Source organism: Polyodon spathula, unplaced genomic scaffold, assembly GCF_017654505.1.
Source record: "Polyodon spathula isolate WHYD16114869_AA unplaced genomic scaffold, ASM1765450v1 scaffolds_1422, whole genome shotgun sequence".
Classification (NCBI taxonomy): domain Eukaryota; kingdom Metazoa; phylum Chordata; class Actinopteri; order Acipenseriformes; family Polyodontidae; genus Polyodon; species Polyodon spathula.
Genome location: NW_024472902.1, coordinates 535,296 through 559,646, shown reverse-complemented (window position 1 = coordinate 559,646; position 24,351 = coordinate 535,296). Strand labels below are relative to the sequence as shown.

Here is a 24,351-nt window from a genome sequence, read left to right as displayed (position 1 = left end):
TCCCAACGTTTCGGTTTGTTCAACACGCCTTCAAGGGAAAGTGTGTTTGAAAACAAGCAGTGGAGGTACTTGTAGGCTTTTGATGCCACGGTAACCACACTCGTTTCTATTGAAATCCATGACTGTGCTTGTGATGTCATTAACTGCATAGTGATGTAATGCTCTACTATGCCTGTATTCTTTGCAGAACTGAAGATCCCTGACAACGCAAACGTCTTCTACGCCATGAACTCGTCGGCCAACTACAACTTCGTCCTGAAGAGGCGGGGCTTCCCCAAAGCGGGCCGGACCAAGCACGTGGCCAGCTCCACCCTCCCGCGCATGAAGCAGAAGGGCCTGAAGATCGCCAAGGGCATCTTCTAAACCCGAGACCCTTCAGGGAGTCTGTGCTACCCAGCCCCAGAGAACAGAACCCTATCAGTATTGTGACATTAAAAAAAAAACAACACGCCTTTTATGAACCTGTGCAAACGAGGTGAATGGGACAGCACTTGCCCTTCGGAGGGTACATGTTTACAGATCTGCGGGGGTGCACCTCCCCCCCTGTCCCCAGTGTGGAGGGGACCCAGGAGCAGTGAACACCCCAGCTTTTGGGGTGGCAAGCCTGCGATGGCTCAAGATAACAAGAGCTTTTTTTTAACAGGAATGAACTGATGTGGTGGCTGTGCCGCGGAGAAGGAGTGGCTGATTATGCTTGCTTCGTTGTCGAAGGTCACTGTGCTGGCACTAGCGCTGAGGAGAGGAGGTGGACCACCCTGCAGTCAGGGGTTCAAATAGCCCTCCTCCTGCGAGCTACTTTTGAGTTTAAACTCTTTTCCCTACAAGAAAGGGGCAACTTACCTTTTTAAAATGACACCAGAGCTTCAAGACGGAAACCTGACACTTCTGTAGAAGCTGGGAAAGAGTTGATTTGACACTAAATCTCACCAGGGTAAAGAACGTGCATCCTTGCATTGTTAGCAGCTGTGACTCTGCACCCTGCAGTTTTGAAATGTCAACCACTACAGCATTAGAAGGAATTCCTCTAAATGAACAGACTGCCGATTTGTTACAGGGAAACAGGATGAGAGAATCCTAGGGACATGTCTGTGGGTTTAAAGGAAAGCAGCTCTTTGAAACGGATACAGGAGTCCTGTGTTAAGTGCAAGCTGACTTCAGGGACTCGCCTGTTTTCTGTAACGTTAAACACAAGGTCTTTGTGTTGAAAACGCCTCAGCCCTTTCCGCCTTGCTATTCTCGTATGGTGCTAATAGTTGTTGGAACTGCTAATCTCTTGGGCCTTCTGTTCGTTTCCAGTGACTGCAGCACACAGCGATAGAGAGGAAACAGTACAGCGTGCGTTCAATGAGGACAGTTCGAATGGCTACAGCCTCGCCTGGCACATCCCCTGCTTTGCCAGTAGGGGGAGCCCCAGTGAGCTGGTGGTTTCCACGTCAGCCCACTGGAACTGTAAGGTGACGCCGGAACTCTGGAACTGTCTGAAGAACCAGTCGCTCAAAGTTTTCTCTCTGGCTGTGCAGGAGGAAATGCGCCCCTGCTAAGACCCTTTTTCTGTGTGTGCTTTTCTGACCTGTGGTGACCTAAAATGTTCAGGCTTGTGCGTTTTTTTTATTTATTTTTGATTGATTTCATGAAGTGAGTGACGGTGTGTCTCACCCCATCTCCCCCAAGGCGTGTGTGTGGAAATCTGAAACGTTTATATGAAGGCCCTGATCAGTTCCTGTGCTGACCTCGCTCTCGGAGAAATGCAGAATGCATCAGTTGTGTAGCCTTTGGTTTTACTGTACATGTGATGGTATAGCGCCCCCTGCGGTAAGTCAGAGTATTGTTGGAAGGACTTATAAATAGATAGAAAGGTGATAAACAACAATAATGTAATAAAAGAGAGACAGTTGAAATGATGGACTATTTACAATGAAGGAATGAGCATTTGTTTTAAAACTTGAAAAGAAAGGACGGTTTGCAGAGAAGGAATGGCAGCGTTCCTTTAATAGATTTCTGTTCTGCTCCTCTAGGGGCGCTATTGGGCTCATTCTGTATGTGCCAAAGACCAGGGGGTGCTTCCCTCAACCCAGCGGACACCTCTCCCGACCTCAACACTGTTTCCTACACAGGGCTGGCTTCTGGCTTTGGTCAAATGGGACCTTGAGCCCTGTGATCCCACAGATTGAGACCCACAGTGCAGCCCTTTGAAACGGGCTGCCTAACTAGAAACAGAGCGTGAATCTCAACAGTGAAAAGTGGAGTTAGACCCAGACGGGACAGGAATCTGTTTGAGACACAAAAGAGTGGTCCACTGTTTAGGGTTTGCCTTTCACCCGCTTGTCAGTTTTAAAACTAGACAAGGGGTGTGAGGTTAAAGGACGTCCCAAATACTGACCCCAAATTCTCCATCGCCAACTAGCAGTGACACTTCATAAGTGCACATTGCAGGGGCCATGTGGCAGCACTCCGAAATGTATCACCAGATTGGTGCTTGCTGTGGCATAAGGAAGCAGGTTGATCTGACAAGTGCTGTGGCTGTTTGATCCTTAATAATCACAAGGGTCTGTCCGTGTGAAGACTAGGCTTCACGTTTATGCACTTAACCCTTTCAGGTGCAACAATAAGAAAGTCAGCATCATTTTAATTGATCATGCCCCTTGTACCTTACAGGGTCAGCCCCATGCTTAATGTGTTGGTGCCACTTGGAACACAGCATGGCTGTTTTGGAAGTGTATGCTAACCCCAGTGTTCCACGCTGAGCAGTGAAATGCAGAGGGCGTGTTCTAACCCCAGTGTTCCACGCTGAGCAGTGAAATGCAGAGGGCGTGTTCTAACCCCAGTGTTCCACGCTGAGCAGTGAAATGCAGAGGGCGTGTTCTAACCCCAGTGTTCCACGCTGAGCAGTGAAATGCAGAGGGCGTGTTCTAACCCCAGTGTTCCACGCTGAGCAGTGAAATGCAGAGGGCGTGTTCTAACCCCAGTGTTCCACGCTGAGCAGTGAAATGCAGTGAAATGCAGAGGGCGTGTTCTAACCCCAGTGTTCCACGCTGAGCAGTGAAATGCAGAGGGCGTGTTCTAACCCCAGTGTTCCACGCTGAGCAGTGAAATGCAGAGGGCGTGTTCTAAGGGCGTGTTCTAACCCCCCAGCTGAGCAGTTCCACCCCGCTGAGCAGTGAAATGCAGAGGGCGTGTTCTAACCCCAGTGTTCCACGCTGAGCAGTGAAATGCAGAGGGCGTGTTCTAACCCCAGTGTTCCACGCTGAGCAGTGAAATGCAGAGGGCGTGTTCTAACCCCAGTGTTCCACGCTGAGCAGTGAAATGCAGAGGGCGTGTTCTAACCCCAGTGTTCCACGCTGAGCAGTGAAATGCAGAGGGCGTGTTCTAACCCCAGTGTTCCACGCTGAGCAGTGAAATGCAGAGGGCGTGTTCTAACCCCAGTGTTCCACGCTGAGCAGTGAAATGCAGAGGGCGTGTTCTAACCCCAGTGTTCCACGCTGAGTCGGTGGATAGCTTGTGAAAAAGAGCCCCCAACCCTCAATGAGACCCCTTTTAAACTAGTTTACTGATGATCTTCACCAAAGATTGTGGGAGTGGGAGGGTAGGTATACTGCTGTGTTGTCACAAGGTGATGTTACACACATCCTCTAAGAAAGGGGAACCCTGTTTGGAAACATGTTTGGTGCCGTTTACTTTTTTCTTTTAGTTTTTTTTTTTTTTTTTTTTGTAAAATGAATGAAAAAACGCTCTTTTGTAACTTGCCCCCCCCCCCCCCTGCGGTATTTATTGATTTGTACATGCTGTTGTCGTGTAGCATTGTATATTTTTTTTGTTTTCTTTCCTATGAAATTATAAATTAATATATATATATATGAAGTTTATAACACACCAGTTGTGAGTTCTGTTCCAGTTTAAAATGCTTTTTTTCCCCCTTGTCTTTTCTTGTAAAGTCTTTTGTATATTAGAGCGACTGCCTGTACCTTTAAGGCAATGGATATTATGTTTGGGGAAAAAAAACCTGTAATAAAAATCTGCAGGGTGCTGTGCAGTGCTGTGGCTGGGAGTTTGTGGTCCAGAAAACGACAAATGGAACTCATTTCAAGCTACTGAGAGAGTCTGTGTTAATGAACTGAACGGGGGCAGATCTAAATATTATTAGTATTATTTCATATAAGTTTAGTGTGCCCACTTATTTTACCCTGGATTTAGAATATTTATGTTCTCTCACTTCAGCAGTTCTACACAACAGCTCTGCAGAATCACTGCCGCCTTCTTGGTTATCGTTAACCCGGGACATGTGCATTAAAAAAAAAAGAGAAAATGAACTGCCTTATCACATCCTTTGAATGCATCAGAGGCTACAATACTATTTTATTGTACAGCAAAGTTGGCAATAAAACAAACTCCATAATAAGGTACCAAAAAGAAAAAAAATCGCTATATTCCCATTTTCCTACATTTTCAATGATTAGTCTCTACTAATTGTACCAGATTTAAAAAAAATAATAATAATAATTAAATTCGCTCTGTGCTGACAGTGGCTTCAGTATCTCATAAGAGCGCTCCCCACTGGTTTGCTGCAGAGCCCAGCGCTGTTCTGGGGTCCGGGGTGTACAGCAGGTCTCAGATAGCGGGGGTCTCGGATTGCACAGTCGGCAGGCTCCTGAAGGTCTCGCCCCAATACTTCATGAAGGGGTTCCTCAGATTCTCCTTCACCGAGCTGGCTGTGATCTTGGTGTTGATCTCCAGGTACTGCTGCTTGACCTTGGTGTAGGCTGGCCAGGCGCTGGGGACCTTTGACCCTCCTTCACTGGGGTTGCTGCAGGAAGCACAGAGGATGACCAGATTATCAGAGCGTATCAATTCATTAACGCCATAGCAACTCTGAATCCATTCAAGTAACTGTATGCAATAACACAGTCAGTTACTGTATGTTGATAAGTATTCAGCGGCTACCTGAAATCAAGCCGGGAGTGTTTTTCTCGCACACTATCTGCTTACCCGGTCCAGGCAAAGTTGGTCCAGTAGGCGATGAGGTACCCGGAGACGTCCCTGTGCCGGGGGAAGTACGCCAGCGGGGTGGTGAAGGGCTTCCCGAAGACGTACTGCAGGTCCTCCGCGTGGTCCGCCCCCATCCAGCTGGGGAAGAAGGGGTTACGAGATGGCACGCTGAAGACGTACGAGTACGTCCGCCCGCCCCTGGGAAAGAGACACTGGCTCAGTGACAACAACACACTGCTCTGTGCAGGCACAAGAGAGACTGGCACACCCAGCACAGGGAGAGACAGCAGACTCCCAGTGCACAGCAGTCTGATCCAATCCTGGTTTTACTAGTTTAATAAGACACACCTGAGCTTGTTACCTGGACACTGTGGCTAATCAAGCTCATAGTAAAACCTGGGTGACACTTGCTATGCAATAGGAGTCTTATTTCAGGGGTGTTCAGAAACTAACACAACACAGGAAAACATGAAACAAAAACAGGCGGTTTCATTTCAGGGTTACAAGTAGCTATGGCAGCTATCTTTAAATAACGCCACATTTAAAATACAGCATCCATAGTAAATATTGTATTCTTGGCTATCACTTGTGGGCAAAATTATCATCCTGATTGTTCAATTAAACCATTTAGACCAGGGTTGGAGCAAAGACCAGGACTGACGGATCTGGAGTAGCGGCTCACTTTGAGTTTTTGAGGTGCAGGTGTGCAGCGGCCTGTGTCGGAACCAGGAACAGGAAGTCGGTCTCCAACTCCACCACCGTCTTCTTGATGGTCTCGCTGGTGGGCTCGGCCCCCCAGCTCTGGGTGTACACAGCGTACGAGCTGTTGGCGGCCAGCTCCCCCTTCTCCTTCGTCAGCCCCTTCAGCAGGCCGTACAGGTCCTCCCTGCAAGATAACAAGAGCAGATTCCTGGGTTTAGTCGAGAGGGTTGGTCTGCGATGCGCTGACGAAGGCCTCGAATGGTCTCTCTTCTTGCAGTCAGCTCAGGTTTTGAATTCTCTGATGAAATGGGTTTCTGAGTGCTCACTCACGGGGTGGTTGCGGTCCAGCGCTCGTTGACGGAGGGGATGTCTAATCCTGCGAATAAGTGCCCGTCCATGTCATTGGTGCCGGCGATGTAGTCCACCTCCGCAGCGTTGTGGAACAGATTGCTGGGGTGCTCTGGTAAGAAATCCCCATCCACCACCGGGGCCAACCCTAACCCGTACACCACAGGCTCTGCGAACGAAACGTACAGCACCAGACCAGGGAGCAGTTACACTTGTGCAATCCCTAATTAATGGCAATCCCAATGTAATTGTGCAATCCCTAATTAATATCAATTCCAATGCAAATGTGCAATCCCTAATTAATATCAATTCCAATGCAACTGTGCAATCCCTAATTAATATCAATTGTAATTGCAGTTCAGCCTTGGCACACCTTTATAACTGTAATTGTAATTATAATTTCAAACAATGCTGCTGTAATTATAATTGTACAGCACTGTTGTTTAGACACTCAAAACAGCTAAAACTCCAGCTGAAAGCCACAGCTGGACCCTGGACTCTGGACCCTTCTCCCTGCTTACCATCTAAGTTGAACAGCTTCAGGTTCCCGGCCAAAGTGAGGGCCACAGGGTCAGTGATCTTCAGGCAGCCCATCATACTGGCCGTACTGTCAATGGGACAGCCCACCTTCTGCGCAATCTACAACACAGACAGGAAATCGTGGGGCAGGTTAGGGTTGGGGTTGGGGTTGGGGTTGGGGGGTTGGGGTTGGGGTTGGGGTTAGGGTTGAGGACAGCCCACCTTCTGCATATTGAGTTAATTCTGGAGTAGCCTGTTTCGGGCGCTGTCCTCGGTCATCCTGCTCCCAGATATTTGGGTGAGAATGTTAAACTCTTTCTTGCATTGATAAGAGAGCCGTTTCCCTGTCACTGACCTGTTTTGCCCAGTAGAGGGGGTCTTTCGAGAGGGCCCAGGGGCTCAGCGCTACCCCGCTCTGAGAGATAGCCCTGCGGACCAACCCTTTGTTGTACGGCGTGAGGATCTGGAGAGGAACAGATAGCAGACAAGCTTGATATCACTACTAACTACCCAAACATTTGTCTTAAGATTTTTTTTCACAGCATTTTAGAAGATCAGGGAATCCCCCTGACTGCATCATCAGCCACCTTTTTTGAGGGATTAATCCAGGGAGCTGGCTAGGTGAATGATGCAATCCACAGGGATTCCTCAGAGCAGGCAACAGTGAGATCAAATCAACCCCTATGTTTTTTTTCAGTACTTCTCTATACCCTCAAAGGTCTTTTCACAGTCTGTGGATGAATTTCTTGCTAAATTAAATCTTAAGCAAACGTCAGCACCTTATATTACACCTGACTGAAAATGCTAAATTCTTCAGACAGCATGCATTTAACAACCAAAAAACAAATAAAATAGTAGGAGATTTGTAACTTTCATAACGGGAGCCCATTGCTAACGCACCTGGAAGTTGACGCTAGCGCTCCCTGCTGACTCTCCGAAGAGGGTGATGTTGTCGGGGTCCCCTCCGAAGGCCTTGATGTTGCGGTGGACCCAGGCGATGCCCATGTGCTGGTCCCACAGACCGTAGTTACCTGCAGTTCAAACACAACACTACCATACAGAAGCTGTCTTCACATGTCCCTGCTGGTTGAACGCAGCACTGACTTGATCACTTTAGCGAGCAGACAGACTGTGTACCATTACATGCGGTTCTTGCCATTCAAAAATGGACAGTATTTTGGGCTTTTGTAAGGTTGTTTGTCACTAAAGCTGAAGCTGGGAACTGGTAAGTAAGCCGGGCTGCTGATTCCCTGATGCATACCGGGCCCGTTGGCGTCTCCAGTGCTGAGGAAGCCCAGGGTCCCGACGCGGTAGTTGAGTGACACCACGATGACATTCCCACGCTGCACGATCTCCTCGCCGCTGTACAGGTAGTTATCCAAGAAGTTAGCCCCCTGAGAACCCCCCACAAGGAAGGCTCCCCCGTAGAGGTAAACCATGACTGGCAGCCCAGTGGACACTGAAAGAGAAGGGAAGAGTAGAGGCCGCTATTGCACAGGACTTTACTCCTTCATTCAGTTTGCAGTGATACTAAGAGATGTACGGTCGATTATCTGGGGGCAGGAAAAAATGTCAAGTACAGATCAAATAAACACCACCATCCCCACCCCTCGATGTTAAACGCCCCAAAATGCATTTGAAATCCAGACTCCTCTTGTACCTTCTGCCCCATGGGGCACCCAGATGTTCAGGTAGAGACAGTCCTCGCTGCCCCGTGTGGAAGACTGGGTCAGAGTCATTTGCATGCACCGCTTCTTGAACTCCATGGCCTTCAGCACCCCTGAAGAACACAGAGGAGTGCAGAGGAACACTGCGTTAGCAAGACCTTCCACAGCACCACCGTCCCTTCACTGAGAGAGGACCAGGGCGCAGGGAGCCACTGCAACACCAGTACAAAGGGGGCAGCAGAAATAATATTAATAGTACAAAATCAGTGATATAAATATACTTTACAGCATTAGGTAGTCTAAGATTAGTGTGCTTTATAAAGCTTTGCCATGGTACTTGCAAAGTCCTTTTCCCATGCTTAAACTGTACCATGCATTAATGGCCGCAGCCAACTGTGGACTTTACCATGTTAGCAGTGGCTTACCATTCTTTCACTATGCATTAGCTATAATTTACTGCACATTTCCAATCTTTTCCCGCGGTTCACTGCAGTTTTTGTATAAGGTTGAAACCAGCTCAGCCATAGACGATCCAGACATTGGGATGGGAATGTCTCAGAGAGCTTTGGGAAGGGGAGTGTGGGAATGCTCAGTGGCGGACAGTCTTACCACTCCATCCCGGGTGAGGTTTAGCGATCTCGAACCGCCCTGGCGGGGCTGCGAAGGGAATCCCTTTGAAGACGTCCATATGTTTTCGGAATCCCAACTTTATACTGGTCCCCTCGACCATACCCCCTTCGGTTAACACCGCACCTAGCTGACAGGCAGACAAACAGCACGTTAGCAAGAGAATGTGGAGGAGTGGCGTTAAAAGAGCACCTGCAACAGTCTGATTAAACTACCTGAACAAGACTGAGACCCACATTTTTACAGTACTGTTTTCTTCCTAGGTTTAGCCCACTACACAAAACTATTTTCTATGCAGATTCTGAGGAATCATTGATCTGCACCCTACATGCAAACCACTTCCAAGCTGGGGTTCAGATTGGAGTTTTAATGGGATTCAGAAGCAGAGATTTGAAAATCCAACCTACTTTAAATACAATGCAAGTAGAACGACAAATCAGTCCCCACATGAGTAAACACAGCAGCCCTCTCCACATGCGTCTTACCGTGGCAGCTGATGCAGTTCCCACACAGAGGGCGAAAGCCAGACACACGACCATACCCCACGATCCCATCTTGAGTTTCTGCTGCACAGGACTGCTCTTCTACGCTTCGGTCCTCCTATATATATACACAAGCGTGTGCATTTTCATATCCCAGTGCCAAATCTGCGATGACAGCTCCCATCGACCAGCAACGGCCTTCATTCCCTTAGACACCTGGCATTATCAAGGAACAATAAACAGTGCCTTATCTTTTATCCCAGAGAGATGTGTGTCCGTGCTGTGCAATGTGTGCTGGCAAGCCTTCGATTCCCAGCCACCACCCTTGAAACGATTCACCTTGCTCTTGACTTTTTATTTTGTGTGTGTGTGTTTCGATTCTGACGACACTCTGTAGTCATTTGTTATCAGTTTGGCAGACCCTGATTAGCACTAGTCTTGGGCTACCTTACCTACGGTAACAGAAGTTCAAGATCAGGGTTAAAGGGACACAAATGGACAGGTCCAGAAACTAATTAAAGTCCTCCTCACTGCTGTCACAATCTACCTTCATAATGATCACTAGGTTTGACACCATGCTGAGTTCTTACCCTGCAGCTTAACAATGAGCATTACTCTCCAGCACTGCGCCCCCTTATAAAGGTTCCCCGCTGTATTTATTGCAGCTTCCTTGCGGTTATCCTCGCCCTGCTTTGCTGTGTTCATTGAAGTGTAGCGCTGAAGTGTGCATGGGTTCCTGTTTTATCTGTGCACCTGGCTGGTTCTCAAGCCTGGTAGAAAACATTAATTTATCAGACTGCCCTGATGTTCTTATCTATATTCAGCATTTACAGAACTGGTAAAAGAAAAGCATTTTTTCCCCCATTCAAGGGCAATAAACAGGATGGCTGACTTGCACTTTTGCTGTACTGTTGTAACAGCATGGGTTTTGCATCCCCCTATAGAATGAACTCATTTTGCTTCTTAAAGCCAGATGAAACGGTCTGAGTAATTTTAGTTCTACGGCTTTGGGTTTCAGGTGGAAATGAAGGCTTGTTCTTGTGCTGTCGAGGTCTGGAGATCGTGTTTCAGACAGCTTTCCAGGGCAGCTCTGTAGCGTTGTGTATCCTTGAAGAACAGAACAGCTTGAAGCTGCTTTCACACACTGAATTCTTATTCAGTTTAAAGAAGTCCAGTAACAAAGGCGAGAAAACAAGACCTTTATTTAACTTTGAAACTTTGAAACAGTGGTACAAAAACCCACTTGAAAAAACAAGCCCAAAAATAAAACGATTGCGACAAGCCAAAAAAAAAAAAAAACGAGTGGATATTGTTCCCAGTAGATTCATTCTCTTACAATTCTGCAGGCTTTGAGATTCAAAAATAGAACGCAAAAGGCATTAGCCATGAGTTGACTCACCCCCAGTAATCTGGCCTTGCTTCAGTCAGGTAAGGACGAATCAGCGTCTCACCTGTACCTCTCAATGCTTCACCGCCCTGCTTAGTGAAGGTACAGCTGTGTGTTCAAAGTTCAAATCTTTACAAAAAAATACAATTTCAACGACTTCCTGCCGACTCTTTCTGATCTCTATATAGGGGGGGGGGGGGGGGGGGGGTCACATGTAATCCAGGATTTCAGTCTCCATCTCGTTCTCGCTCCCCTCCGAGGGCTGGAACTCCTCCTCTTCCTCCTCGTCTTCCTCCTCCTCCTCCTCTCCACTCTCCAGCTCCAGCAGCCCCCTCTCTTTACCCGATGACTTGGTCTTGGTGGGGAACAGAGCTGCAGCACACACACACACACAAACACAGAGAAACGCATGAACACGCAGCCAGAGAGAAACACACACAGCAGTACAGGAGTTCATTCACCTTGACGAAGAGCACATTCTTATTTAGCTCCTTAGTGTTTAAAAAGGCGTGCTAATGACACGTTTTGGAATAAATGTCTTCTTGAATTTACCTCCCAGTTTCATCTAGCTTAACACTATTTATACAATTTCAAAAATATATACAAAAAACGGGGCTATACAATGTTGAACGAGGCATTAAAAAAAATTAAATCATATAATATAATTATCATCTGAGCTAAAAGGATATGGGCAGCGGCGGGCGCTCGCACAGGGATCGTGCCCCGTGGCACTGCAGGGCAGGCAGGGTGGAGAGTGGAGAGGCGTCCTGTTACCTGGTCTCTTGGAGCGGATGATCATGCTTGATCATGCTGTCTCAGAGAGTGGAGGGGCGTCCTGTTACCTGGTCTCTTGGAGCGGATGATCTGCTTGATCATGATGTCTCAGAGAGTGGAGGGGTGTCCTGTTACCTGGTCTCTTGGAGCGGATGATCTGCTTGATCATGCTGTCTCAGAGAGTGGAGGGGCGTCCTGTTACCTGGTCTCTTGGAGCGGATGATCTGCTTGATCATGCTGTCTCAGAGAGTGGAGGGGTGTCCTGTTACCTGGTCTCTTGGAGCGGATGATCATGCTTGATCATGCTGTCTCAGAGAGTGGAGGGGTGTCCTGTTACCTGGTCTCTTGGAGCGGATGATCATGCTTGATCATGCTGTCTCAGAGAGTGGAGGGGAGTCCTGTTACCTGGTCTCTTGGAGCGGATGATCTGCTTGATCATGCTGTCTCAGAGAGTGGAGGGGTGTCCTGTTACCTGGTCTCTTGGAGCGGATGATCATGCTGTCTCAGAGAGTGGAGGGGCGTCCTGTTACCTGGTCTCTTGGAGCGGATGATCTGCTTGATCATGCTGTCTCAGAGAGTGGAGGGGTGTCCTGTTACCTGGTCTCTTGGAGCGGATGATCATGCTTGATCATGCTGTCTCAGAGAGTGGAGGGGTGTCCTGTTACCTGGTCTCTTGGAGCGGATGATCTGCTTGATCATGCTGTCTCAGAGAGTGGAGGGGTGTCCTGTTACCTGGTCTCTTGGAGCGGATGATCTGCTTGATCATGCTGTCTCAGACAGTGGAGGGGCGTCCTGTTACCTGGTCTCTTGGAGCGGATGATCTGCTTGATCATGCTGGACATGATGTCTCGCAGCTCGTCGTTGGTCTTGGGCAGGCACCAGCCGTCCCGCTCCGTGCACTCAGACTCCTCGCCGTCGTTGCGATGGACGATCTTCGTCAGCCTGAGAACGCAGAAACGAAGCCGAGTGAGCGATCCAGAGCAGGGCTGGGAGAAACGCAGACACCGACCGTCAAACAGTGTGGCTTCAGCATGGCGCCGGGGAACTCATGCAGAGGACTGTCACACTGAAGACTTTTCTCAGGTGCGTAACATCATGAGAATATCTGCTCTGGAATCTCCATGTACACCAGATATAAATGCATCTTGGGTAGGCAAGACAGAAAGCAAACGACTGAGGTCCAGTTATACCAAAGCCAGAATGGGGTCTGTCTTAATGATCCAAACAGTGGAGCAACATAATAACACCAGTACTTAACTCCGTACTCATGTATGTTAATACGACTCCTATTGCATAGCAGTGTCATCCAGTCCAGGTTATACTACGAGCTTGATTAGCTACAGCTAACAAGCTCAGGTGTGTCTGATTAAACTCGTAGTAAAACCTGGAGTGGAATAGCCCTCCAGGATCGTGACTGAAAACCCTTGGGCTGCTTGGAGAAACAGTTCCTTACCTTTCCACCTTCAGATCACACAGCTGGTAAAACATCTGTCTGTAGGGAGGCAGGGTCGCCTCACGGAAAACATACACCGACTCCTGGAGACGGGCAAAAACGTTTCAGCTGGTCACTCGTTGCTTTAATGCATTTCATTATTGTATTTACTGGACCCCACCTTAAAGACTTCTGACTGCGTTGAGTTTGAGAGCCGCAGCCTTTTATTGATGCATATTTATTACATAGTACTGCAGGGGTAGGGACACGACTCCTACTGCAGAGCAGTTTCACCCATTCCAGGTTTTAATACGTGCCATAGTATATAGGTGTGTCTGACTAAACTCCTGGTAAAAGCAGGAATGGATCAAACTGCTATGCAATGGGAGTCTTAGTGCCATCCCTGTAGGCAGGGAGAAACAAACAAACAAAAAAAACCCACAGGTTTAGCATCACTAAGCATCGACTCCAGAGCCACATTGACAGTGTTTGTGTTTCTAAAAGAAGAAAGCAAAGGCACGTACTTTGAGTTTGTACCTGGCGGGGGCGGGCTTCCTGCCGCTGGCCGTGCTGGAGCTGGTCAGCCCCTGGGTGAACTCCTGCAAGCTGGCTGGCTGCGGCACTGGTTTAGACATTGAGAAATACAACGGCATCAGGCAGGAGTCCAGTGAGAATGCAGCACAGGACACAAGCACCGAGCATGCATGACCGCACTTCATTGAGCTACAGTACTGACTGTATCGAATGAGTTCTGAATGCAACATTAAAGAAGGGTTCGCAACAGCAGTTTTGCCAGTTTTACCAAGCTCTGTTTCATTTTGCTGGGCTTTTACTGGGAATCTTTTAGAAGGTCCTGTACTGCAATGTTCTTGAAATTAAATAATACATTCGATGAGTTATAAAAGAACTGTACTGAATCACAATTCAAACATTGCATACTGTACTGAACAACAGGGTGTGCAGTGAGTCAGAATGCATTCCCTTTGATGAACAGTCCAGCATGAGAAGTCTATTGGACCCAGTCTGGCTGCTCTCTGAGCTCCTACCTGCTTTCTTGATGGTGATGGGCAGGCTGTAATTGTAGGTGCTCCTCTTAGCCTTCACTGGCATGTCGTTCGGGGTGTAGCCTGGAAATGAGTCAACACAGAACTACTTATCATGCCCGGGACCAGGCACCTCTGCAGGTCTAAATCACTGGCTTTCTGCAGCGCTTTAATCAAGGGTTTTGTAAAGGAATAATCTGCTACCATGTTTCATTCCGCAACGGATCCTGAAATCCAAGACCTGGTATGCCTTTGCCTCGGGGTCCTTCCTGGGGTCATAGCCGAACCGGACCCACAGACTCCTCCAGGGGCCGGTAAGCTGAAAGAGGAACGCAGACACTCAGCTCAGCCCAGCCCAGCCCTCCCCTCCCAGCTGCTCCCTCCCTCTCTCACCATGTAGTAGGCAACGTAAGGCAGCAGCAGCTTCAGTTTCTCCGGGTGGATCTCCAGGTTTGCCTTCACCGCGTTCCGGGACCAGACGGGCCGTAACTGAAACAGCTTGGAAGAGGAGAGACTGGAATCACGTTCTGAGCAAGGACTTATTTAGCACTGATCTCCAAGCACGTCCGAGCATGGGGAACGGACAGACACAGCGGCGTGCACGTCAGTCTTTTACAAAACACGCATTAATAAATAAACCGCTACTGGATTCATGAGATACTGCGCCTGGAGGACCAAGATTAAGCAGGGTAAAATTTGGGAGAATAAGTAGCTTTTTTTTTTTTTTAAAGAGGAATTTTATTGGCAACAAAGAACTGGAAACGAAGCACCCTACTTATGAAAGCCCTTGTGAATCCACAGCGAGAGCGCCCCCCGGTGGTGGCACTCTGTACCTGCCGCAGCTCCTCCTCACTCCGCTGCTCGTTCGGGTGGCTTGAGACACGTTTCCAGTTCAGCACGGCAGCCTCCAGGGCCTCGGTCGGGACCGCCTTATCCTCGAAATTCACAAAGATTGCGTTGTGGGGGCGCCGGGCACGGCTCAAGCCAATCAGATTCTCACTGGACAGCTGGGGGGGCAGGTACCCTTCCCTGATTGGACAAGGGAAAGCAGCAAGGAGAATCTCTGAGCTTAACTCATGCCAGCCCCGCACACCCAGAGGATTTCACAACATGCTGAGGTACATCACTGACAAGGAACCAGCAAGCAGGACACTGCTAAGACTGCTCTGAGCTGATGGCACAAAATCCTGCTCCTGACCATTTCCATAATATACTCAACTGCAGGCAGTCCTAAAAACCCAGGGCGAGTGTGAGCTTCTAACCCTGGTGTGCAAACATGGCTGCACCCCTCCCCTCACTCACCTGTGCTGGATATCTGGCCGGTAGAAATAGTCGACAGGGTTATCGAGACGTGAGAAGATGGGTGGAGGGATGTACAGAGGCATTTCTTGATCGAAGAACTCTTTCTTCTCCGGGCGCCGCAGCATTATCTTATTGTACAATGATCTCTGTGTGCCCTCGGCTCCTGTGTGCACAGCCAGGTACTGGAAATCAGCCAGCCCTGGGGAGCAAAGCAGGGCTCAGTCAGTGCTTTCACTAGGAGTTCAATAAGAAACACCTCAGCTTGTTACCTACACACTGTGACCAATCAAGCTCAAGGTAGTGAAACCAGGATCAAAGTGCTGTCCGACAGGAGTCTTATCGCCATCCCTGCACATGATGACATAAGCAAAACCCCTAACACAGCACCATGACGCATTAGACATTGAAGGGCAGCACGCCTGCTTTCAAAATCCCATCACCTTGAAACTTGTATGTGGTGCAGATTACCCCCAGTATCTGCATGTGAATCTGGCTCTGCTGCGCGGCGTCTCCTGCAGGGGACGCTGCGTCGCCCTGGCCCCGGGGTTTGGGGACTCGTCTCCGGACTCGCAGCAGCATGCTGGTGGAGGGGAAGCGATTCCCACACACGGGGTGACAGTAGGGGTCCCGCGGGCGGAAGTACAGCTCCAGGCGCTTGGAGGGATCGGCGTAGGTCTGAAACACACCACCAGAGGGCAGCACTGTGAGTTGCGCTCAGAGCTTTCCAATGCTTTTGGCCCTATGACAGCTATCTATTTCTTACCCCTTATTATAAAGCAGGAGTAGGGCAAAAGTTTGGAACTGACCGGCCATCAGATATTGAACACATATTGAAACCCTGACATGGTTTACACTGAACAGATCAATTTAGGCGTGTTACAAAACTAACAGCTGGCTTATACTGTAAAGCAAAGGAATTGTTATTAGACCTGTTTTTAATGGGGGGGAGGGGGGCACCATTTTAACCAGCTCGACCATCTGAAAGCCTGTAAAAACCACCAGCTCTGCCCAGCATTCACCAGTGCGGGCTTACTGGCGGCTTTTCTCCCGGTATCATGTCGGGGTGCGTTTCGGACCGTGTTCCTTACTCTGGACACCCCTTCCTCGCCGCCGAGGGTCTCCAGCATCTTCCCCACATTCAGCACCCGGCACGGGTACTCGGCGCAGACCATACGGCGGTGCTGCTGCAGAGACAGGACCGCCGTGCTGCGTGGGGTCGGCGGCGGTTCTTCCTGTAGTGCAGCCGAGGCTAATCTCTCATCTCCGGCTGTCCGGGTCTGCGACTTCCCTTCTCCTCCTCCTCCTCCGTCGAGATCAGAACCCCCTGTACTCGGACTGGCCATATCAGTTCCCTTTATTAAATATAAATATTACTTTTTATGCGTGTCGATTTTATTATATTTTAATTGATTTTTTTTCTCTCATTCTTTTGCCTCCAAAGGTATTACACGCTGTCGCGTACGCCCCGCACACAAAATAAATCCGACCAGCACCAGTGACACATCCTAAAGTTTAGACGGAAAGACCACAAGAGAAAAGCCTATCTTCCAAAACGTTTAATTCAAAGGGTATGATTTAGTAGCAGTTGTCGGCGGCTAGGGGAGTGTTCTATGTATGTATGTATTTCATTTTTTAAATTTTATTTTACAAACATACTTCCTACCGACAGTATTTTTGTATTTTGAAGCCGGACGGCATATAATGTTACACCCGCGTAAATCCGTTCATTTTGTCAGCAGCTAGGTGCTACATTGATGTCAAGTAAAAAAAAAAAACAAGAGACTCGATGGAATACTTTTTTTAATACACAACTAGCAGGGTTGCTGTTTCTTTATCTGCCAAAGAACCACTTGTAAAATTCACCCAGAACCATTCTTCCATCGAATCGTTTTTCAGTAACAATGTTGCCTGCCTGTTGTTCTCACTCTAGCCACACGAGGGCAGCAGACCCGGGTTTTCTTTTTAAGCGGTGGAGCTGCTGAGCCAGACAGCCCTCATTCATTTTGCATAGCAAACAACTACAGTACGGATTATATTACATTGACGATCTATCAGACATCGCCTAACAACAGTCTGTAACTCAGAGAGAACCAACGGAAAAAAAATAAACAATTCCATGCATTACAGGGAAGGAAATAAGCACTTTCCTCCATTCCAGGTTTTACAACAAGCTTGATTAGCCGTTTACATAGCAGTTACTTATTAAATAGATGTGCACTTACACATAATTAAAATGGTATTCTGTATAGTTACAATGTTCTTAATGTGTAAATCTTTTTGCACAATATAACCCTAACCATAATCCTTTTCTGAAACAAGTGTGCACTTCCATATATGGTGCAAAATGTACATATTAAGCACATTGTAACTATGCATAATAGCATTCGAATGATGTGCCAGTACATCTGCTTTGACTAAGTAATAGCAAAGTAAATACACAGTAATTACAGACCCTGCATGGAAAGGGTTACCCTTGTCTCTGTAGCACCAGGTATCACCTCCTGTTCTGTAGGTCAGGTTCACTCTCAGGATTGAGACCCATTCCCATGGGAGTAAACCTGACCCACAGCACAGGAAGGATAAATTTAAACTTAATCATTGTATGGGAAACATACAGACATTTAACTATGGTGAAAACTACAAGAAGAAATATACCACGCCTTCAATACAACTCCAGTAAAGGGGTTTTTATAATGAGAAAGGAGCTTTACAATAAACAGATGGACAAAGACTTTTGCAGGGACAGCATCAAAGAGAAACTTACACTGTCAGCTTGATGCGGGCTGCCTGTAAGATGAAGGGTCATTGAGGAAAAGCCGATGCGTTTATTACTGCCTGGACGGGCTCATCCTTAACCTTGCACCTGATTGACGAGCTGCTGTCAATCACAATGCAAATCCGCTCCTCCTATTTGCATCGGGGAGATGGGGCCCATGAGTCTGCTACCTGCAGTGGAGGCAATGTCGTTTGCATAGGGAGCAGCTCTCAATTACTCCTGGTTCAACAGTCAGCTGATTTTTATTGCTCTTTTCTCCATCTGGTACTGGAGTCATTGGATTTGGGGTGAAGTCAATGCATCACTTTAACTATTTACCATAGCTGCTGTTTGTGTGTGTGTGTGTGTGTGTGTGTGTGTGTGTGTGTGTGTGTGTGTGTGTAGACACACACACACACGCGCACACACACACACACACACACACACACACAAAAACTGCGCAAGGCTGTTTATTCCCTGCTGTCTCTTGCAGTGTATCTGTATTGCTCACTGCGCCAGGCTGTGTTCATTCCCTGCTGTCTCTTGCAGTGTATCTGTATTGCTCACTGCGCCAGGCTGTGTTTATTCCCTGCTGTCTCTTGCAGTGTATCTGTATTGCTCACTGCGCCAGGCTGTGTTCATTCCCTGCTGTCTCTTGCAGTGTATGTGTATTTCTCACTGCGCGAGGCTGTGTTCATTCCCTGCTGTCTCTTGCAGTGTATCTGTATTGCTCACTGCGCCAGGCTGTGTTCATTCCCTGCTGTCTCTTGCAGTGTATGTGTATTTCTCACTGCGCGAGGCTGTGTTTATTCCCTGCTGTCTCTTGCAGTGTATGTGTATTTCTCACTGCGCGAGGCTGTGTTCATTCCCTGCTGTCTCTTGCAGTGTATGTGTATTTCTCACTGCGCGAGGCTGTGTTCATTCCCTGCTGTCTCTTGCAGTGTATGTGTATTTCTCACTGCGCGAGGCTGTGTTTATTCCCTGCTGGCTGCAGTCAATCCTGTCACAGTGTGATTTGCTGCATAGTCACTGGGCTGCTCTAGAGATTTGCTGAGTCACAGCGGGCAGCTGCAAGGTCCTGATTATCCCTCACTTCCCTGCCCTGCTGCACGTCTCCCTCCCTGTGTCACACTGGAGCCAGTCTAGGTGCTATGAGACACCACTGCTGTTTCCCAGCTTGCTCGCCAGGCTGGTTCAAGGGAGCTGCTCCATCATGATGGGAAGCCAAAGATTCTCTTCCAAACGACTCCAGTGTTTAAATAAGCAAGAGAGGCTGCAGTGTGATTAAAGTCAAGCTCCTATCCATGTTGGGTTTATTTCTAACCTTGCGCCACACATATTGTGCAGGGTGCCTGATCTCATGCTTCGTTGGAGCACAGGTGCTGATGCAGTTCTCTGGTACTGCTGGTAATGCCATGTGCGGTGATGTATTATTGATCGTCATTTCGAAATATTAAATGTTCTCACCGTGGGACTGTTTTATGAATGGCTTCTTTCTCAGTTCACTGGATTGCAATATAGAATAGTTTCACTGTCTCCCTGCCACTGAAGACAATCTGGGGGGGAAATAAACTGTTGACTCTTATAAAAGCTCCCCATAGTAATAGCATGGCAAAGTGTAATAGAGCACTGTGAAAGTATGGTAAGCATTGTAAAGAACAGCGAGGTATGGTGAAGCATATTCAGAAACACAGCAAACCAGGGTAAATGCAGAGTATAAACATAGGAAATGCTTGGGGGGAAAAAAGTGTAAAAATACCAGCGGGAGAGCTTTTAATAAGAGCAGGGATCTTTGTTTTTTTGACAACAGATTACAGACGTGGTAGTCCTGTAAACATTTCTTTCCAAGCAGAGTGACAATCTGTCTGTTATGTTTGCTGTGGCTGAGGCTCATGTCTCTGGGTGCTGGTCCTGCACTTGCCTGATTAGAGCGAGGTGTGCCCTATCTGCTCCTCTCAAGCCCCGCTCCCCTTCACCACAGCGCGTCTGAGAGCCGGCCGTTACAAGAGGGCCGGGGGTGATAAGGCTTCACTCGCCAGGCAGCCCAGTCCCTGCCAAGCCTGTCTCCCAGACCTCAGATTTCACTGCTGGAGTCACCAAGCAGCTTCTGATGCTCTCTCTCTCTCTCTCTCTCTCTCTCTCTCTCTCTCTCTCTCTCTCTCTCTCTCTCTCTCTCTCTCTCTCTTCAATAGAACACCTCAATAGATAATAAGAAACTGAAGCCTAAAAAGGATCAATTTCTCTGTGTTTTTTCCTCGCCTCAGTGATGCTGAAGCTCAGTTTTCTATGTGTTGAGCGTCACAGCCTGTGTGAAATTTCCCTGCTCTGATTATAGTCTAACAGGACTGCCCCTCAGAATAGGACACAGCAGTTTGCAGCCAAAACAAAGGATTTAAAGTTTTTTTTTTCTGCACATGATTTAGATCAAATTACCTAAATACATTGTGTTCTGATTTTTTCAAAGAAAAATTAATTTGGTACCGAATGGCTGAAGGGTACAACTTGTACCCTGCCTCACCATGTTGTCCTAGGGTGCACACTACCTGCCTCAGCATGCCTTCTCTAGATTTTGAATATGCTTTACTGCGCTTCACTGTTCTTTTACTACGGTATACTGCAGCAAACTTTATACTGGAAAAACAAAGGCCCATTCAGCCTCTGAATGCAAGCTGAATCAACCGAATAAAGCAGCTGTGATCTTGATATCCCCTTTATAGGAGCCCCAATGCATTTCCATGCCTTTTATCATTATTACTCACCCTCACGTTTATTGACGCTGCTTATCTTTTGTTTCTGCACTTTTAAAACATGTTTTACTTTAATTCAGAATATGCAAATACTTCAAACACAAATGCTGTAGATAGATTTCCCCTGCACCACTGCGGTGAGTTCGCACAATGCAGCGTGAAGTGATTAGGTAACAGGTTTTCATTCCTAGCGCCAATATTCAAATTTTTTTTTTTCTGCCTAATTCTACAGGGATGGAAGTAAGCCCCCCTCCCTAAGGCACACCTGAGCTTGTCACCTATTTACTGCGTCAAATCAAGCTCATAGTAAAACCTGGAAGGAAACCCTAGGAGTCCACTTCCCTAGCTCATACAGGCTTTTCCTTCGGGTTTCTCCCACTCCAGGTTTTACTACAAACTTGATTAGCCACAGTGTATAGGCAATACTCAGGTGTGTCTTATTAAACTCTTAGTAAAACCAGGAATGGCTGCTCTGCAACGGGAGTCTTATTTCCACCCTTATCAAAGTTCTAAATAGAAGCAGAGAGATCTGCGACAGGAGAAAAGGCGGGCGAGCCAGTAATAACATTGTCCGTGCACACAAGAAGTTGGCTGTGCCTGCTTTTGAACTGCTGTGCCCTCCATTTGCACGGGCCCTGATAACGCCGTCCTGAATCTGAAGTGAGTAAGCAGTGTGCCCAGTTCCCTCAGCCCTCAGCAGAGAGTTTAGCCTGTGGCACTGTCAGCACACATTAAGCAAAGCACAGTGGGAGAGGCGCTTTGCATACAGCTCATTTGCTAAGCAAAATAACCTCGCAAGTCCTGTGTGTGTGTCAGGGTTATACAGGCGCCCTGCAGCTCGCTAATACAACAGAAACAATAATAATGATGTGTCAGTGTTGAGAAAGATTGCTTTTGTAATCTCTTCTCCCCTGTGTGAAGACGTTGCCTGATATAGCTGCTGGTCCAAGCGTTTAAAGTGATTGGGAGGTATAATAACAGCAGTGACTGTACAGCTGTGGTCAAAGGCTTTGCATCACCCTATAGAATGAACTCATTTAGCTTCATAAAGTCGAATGAAACGTGTTGAATCACATTCCGTTTCATAGTTTTCCCATATTCTTAATGACAAATGTGACATTTGGAAATCTAACATGAAACAATACTGTACTACTATTATGGCTTCTGGTAGACTTTTTTTTTTTTTTTTGCGATATCATTTTGTAGTTTCTTTGATTACATGATGTTAAATAAAAGATCTAAATTCTGTTCATAAAGTCCTAAGATTGGTGCAAAAGTTTTGGCCATAGCTGTAGCTTCATCCTGAGGCTCTTAGAATACTTTGCAAAGTCCTGAACATTCTGAACGTTTCCCCTGCATGTTACAGGCATGTATTTGAATAAGGGTTGGGTGACGAGACTGACAGCTGTACGAATGTGTCATTTATCATCGGGATTCCATGACATTCTGCTTTGTAGGTACAGTGATCACATCCTGTCTAAAGATCACATCCTGTCTATTTTTGCAACGTGGGTTAGAAATGCCGGTTGCGCGATTGAAGCGTGAAGCAGCAGTGTGGCTGAGTGTGGGCAGACAGGTTCCCCTGCTCCTCCCTCCTCCTCCCTCCTCCTCCTTCTCCCTCAATATCTTGCTTTGCATTTCTCTCAGCTCAGGGGTGCCTGGAAATCAAACCGCAGCCCCTAATGGACAACGGCAACTAAAAGTAGATTTGATTTTCCCAAAATGAAAAGATACTGAGTGATTCTGTCTTCCTGAAACAAATGCAAAAAAGACGAGGCACAGCGGATAATGCAGCAAGGGGTAGCAGGACTGTGTTATAGGGAGGCAGCGTGGCCTAGTGGTTAGAGCTGAAGGACTGGGAGGTGGTGTGGTCCTAGTGGTTAGAGCTGAGGGACTGGGAGGTGGTGTGGTTCTAGTGGTTAGAGCTGAGGGACTGGGAGGTGGTGTGGTCCTAGTGGTTAGAGCTGAGGGACTGGGAGGTGGTGTGGTCCTAGTGGTTAGAGCTGAGGGACTGGGAGGTGGTGTGGTCCTAGTGGTTAGAGCTGAGAGACTGGGAGGTGGTGTGGTCCTAGTGGTTAGAGCTGAGGGACTGGGAGGTGGTGTGGTCCTAGTGGTTAGAGCTGAGGGACTGGGAGGTGGTGTGGTCCTAGTGGTTAGAGCTGAGGGACTGGGAGGTGGTGTGGTCCTAGTGGTTAGAGCTGAGGGACTGGGAGGCAACACCTTGTCCTTTGTCCACCAGGTAAGTTAGCTTCCCTGAGCACTCATCCCACGCCATCTCCTGGTACTTCCCCACAATGATTTAATAAGTGAAAAATGCCCTACATTTTGATTGATGTGAATGCTGCTGTGATGTTGCCACCCTAACTGTTTTTAGCCCCATCACACCTCAACCAGGACGGCAGAACAAACAAGCATTTGCATACAGACCACAGATTTGTTTACCAACTGTAACAGACACCCAGACCCGCTTTCCAACACTGATTTCTTTCTGTCTTTCTTTCCAGCTTCCTTCTCTGTTTTTTTAAACATTATATCTCATGCGTTTCACTCCAGAATTCCCAACTGTTTTTTTTTTGCTGTGTATTTAAGTGCTGGAAATTAGCCAGAATAAACAAGCTAACACCCAGCTCCTCTCTGCCATAATCCTATGGCTCCAACCACACATAACAAAGAGAAGACAAGCAATGTGAAAATGATCTGCTTGTGTTACATCTTTCATGCATCTTTATATGGGGGGACATATGGAAGACGCAAATGCAGGATGACCTCGTATGAGCTAGATGCTGTTTTGTTCCGCTATATAAAACAATGAAAAACTTTTATTGTTCTGCTAGTTTTAAGATCTCATGCCTTAAAGGGTTAAATAAAGTTAGAATATGGAAGCCCAGCAATACACACGTATGGCACGGAACAGAAATATATATTAAAACATATTGCAATATATTCTACAGGTGAGAAAATATATTTTGGAAATTAATTTCGACTAAATGCATTTTTTAAAACAAGTTTACACAACAGAGATTTTTATACAGATATGAGTTATGCCATGAGCAAAACCAAATGAATCTAGCCATGTGCGTGACAGACAGTGCCACAAGAAGTGTGTGCTATACCTGGCGGGTGTTTCCAATTCCTGGTCTTATATATCCTAGTTCACGGAATCCTCTGGTGCTGCATGTAGGAAGGTGTCGATTAGGTCAGATTACAGCTGATATACAGTAATTTGTCACTATGGAGTAGTTATTATCGAGGGTTTTCTGTGACAGATTTCCACAAGGCTGCCCTGCTCGGGTGAAGCAATGCTTGCAGGTGAGATAAGATTGGCTGGCAGAATTGCCTGGCAGCGCACAAAGGGCAGGCTGGAGCCTCATTTGCATGCATGACGTGAGAGGATTTGAAATAAAAGAAAACAAAAATGTCCAGTTACCGCAGGGCTGAGTTTTTCGCCTGTACCTACGTCCTCTCAGGTACTGCTGCCAAACATCTAGACCTTGAGTCTGAACCTGCCCGCGCCCCCCGAAAAACATTAGATAGCTGTTTTATTTGCTTATCAACAACTTGCATGCGGCCAGGTGAAAATGGA

The 24,351-nt window shown here is 47.4% G+C and overlaps 3 protein-coding genes across 7 annotated transcripts in view; 1 reads left to right on the top strand and 2 right to left on the bottom strand.

The window, feature by feature from the left end:
* Positions 1 to 1,694, top strand: part of LOC121309690 (ral guanine nucleotide dissociation stimulator-like) — a 30,663-nt gene extending 28,969 nt beyond the window's left edge. For all 3 annotated transcript variants that reach the window (XM_041242777.1, XM_041242776.1, XM_041242775.1), the window contains one exon: positions 188 to 1,694. In XM_041242777.1, the coding sequence (XP_041098711.1) occupies positions 188 to 363 (176 nt within the window). In that variant the 3' untranslated portion in view covers positions 364 to 1,694. The remainder of the gene's footprint in view (positions 1 to 187) is intronic.
* A 2,047-nt stretch (positions 1,695 to 3,741) lies between these two features.
* On the bottom strand, positions 3,742 to 10,428 carry cel.2 (carboxyl ester lipase, tandem duplicate 2). Its single transcript, XM_041242778.1, has 12 exons — positions 9,919 to 10,428; positions 9,332 to 9,544; positions 8,829 to 8,976; positions 8,213 to 8,332; positions 7,814 to 8,011; positions 7,453 to 7,583; positions 6,908 to 7,015; positions 6,555 to 6,672; positions 6,016 to 6,202; positions 5,666 to 5,869; positions 4,984 to 5,181; positions 3,742 to 4,801 (listed from the first exon to the last, which is right to left on the bottom strand). The coding sequence occupies exons 2-12, from the start codon at positions 9,398 to 9,400 to the stop codon at positions 4,606 to 4,608; spliced, it is 1,677 nt and encodes a 558-aa protein (XP_041098712.1). The 5' UTR covers positions 9,401 to 9,544; positions 9,919 to 10,428; the 3' UTR covers positions 3,742 to 4,605.
* Positions 10,429 to 10,902: 474 nt separating this feature from the next.
* Positions 10,903 to 16,747, bottom strand: gtf3c5 (general transcription factor IIIC, polypeptide 5). 3 transcript variants are annotated; one of them, XM_041242779.1, is made up of 11 exons: positions 16,355 to 16,747; positions 15,707 to 15,941; positions 15,267 to 15,465; positions 14,798 to 14,993; positions 14,358 to 14,462; positions 14,169 to 14,283; positions 13,968 to 14,048; positions 13,446 to 13,543; positions 12,943 to 13,025; positions 12,289 to 12,431; positions 10,903 to 11,087 (listed from the first exon to the last, which is right to left on the bottom strand). In XM_041242779.1, exons 1-11 carry the CDS (start codon positions 16,607 to 16,609, stop codon positions 10,924 to 10,926), a joined length of 1,674 nt encoding a protein of 557 aa, XP_041098713.1. In that variant the 5' UTR covers positions 16,610 to 16,747; the 3' UTR covers positions 10,903 to 10,923. The 3 variants fall into 3 exon arrangements, with proteins under 3 accessions (XP_041098713.1, XP_041098714.1, XP_041098715.1); XM_041242780.1 differs by having other exon boundaries at positions 16,300 to 16,378; XM_041242781.1 differs by lacking the exon at positions 16,355 to 16,747 and adding an exon at positions 16,196 to 16,275.
* Between the last annotated feature and the right edge of the window lie 7,604 nt (positions 16,748 to 24,351).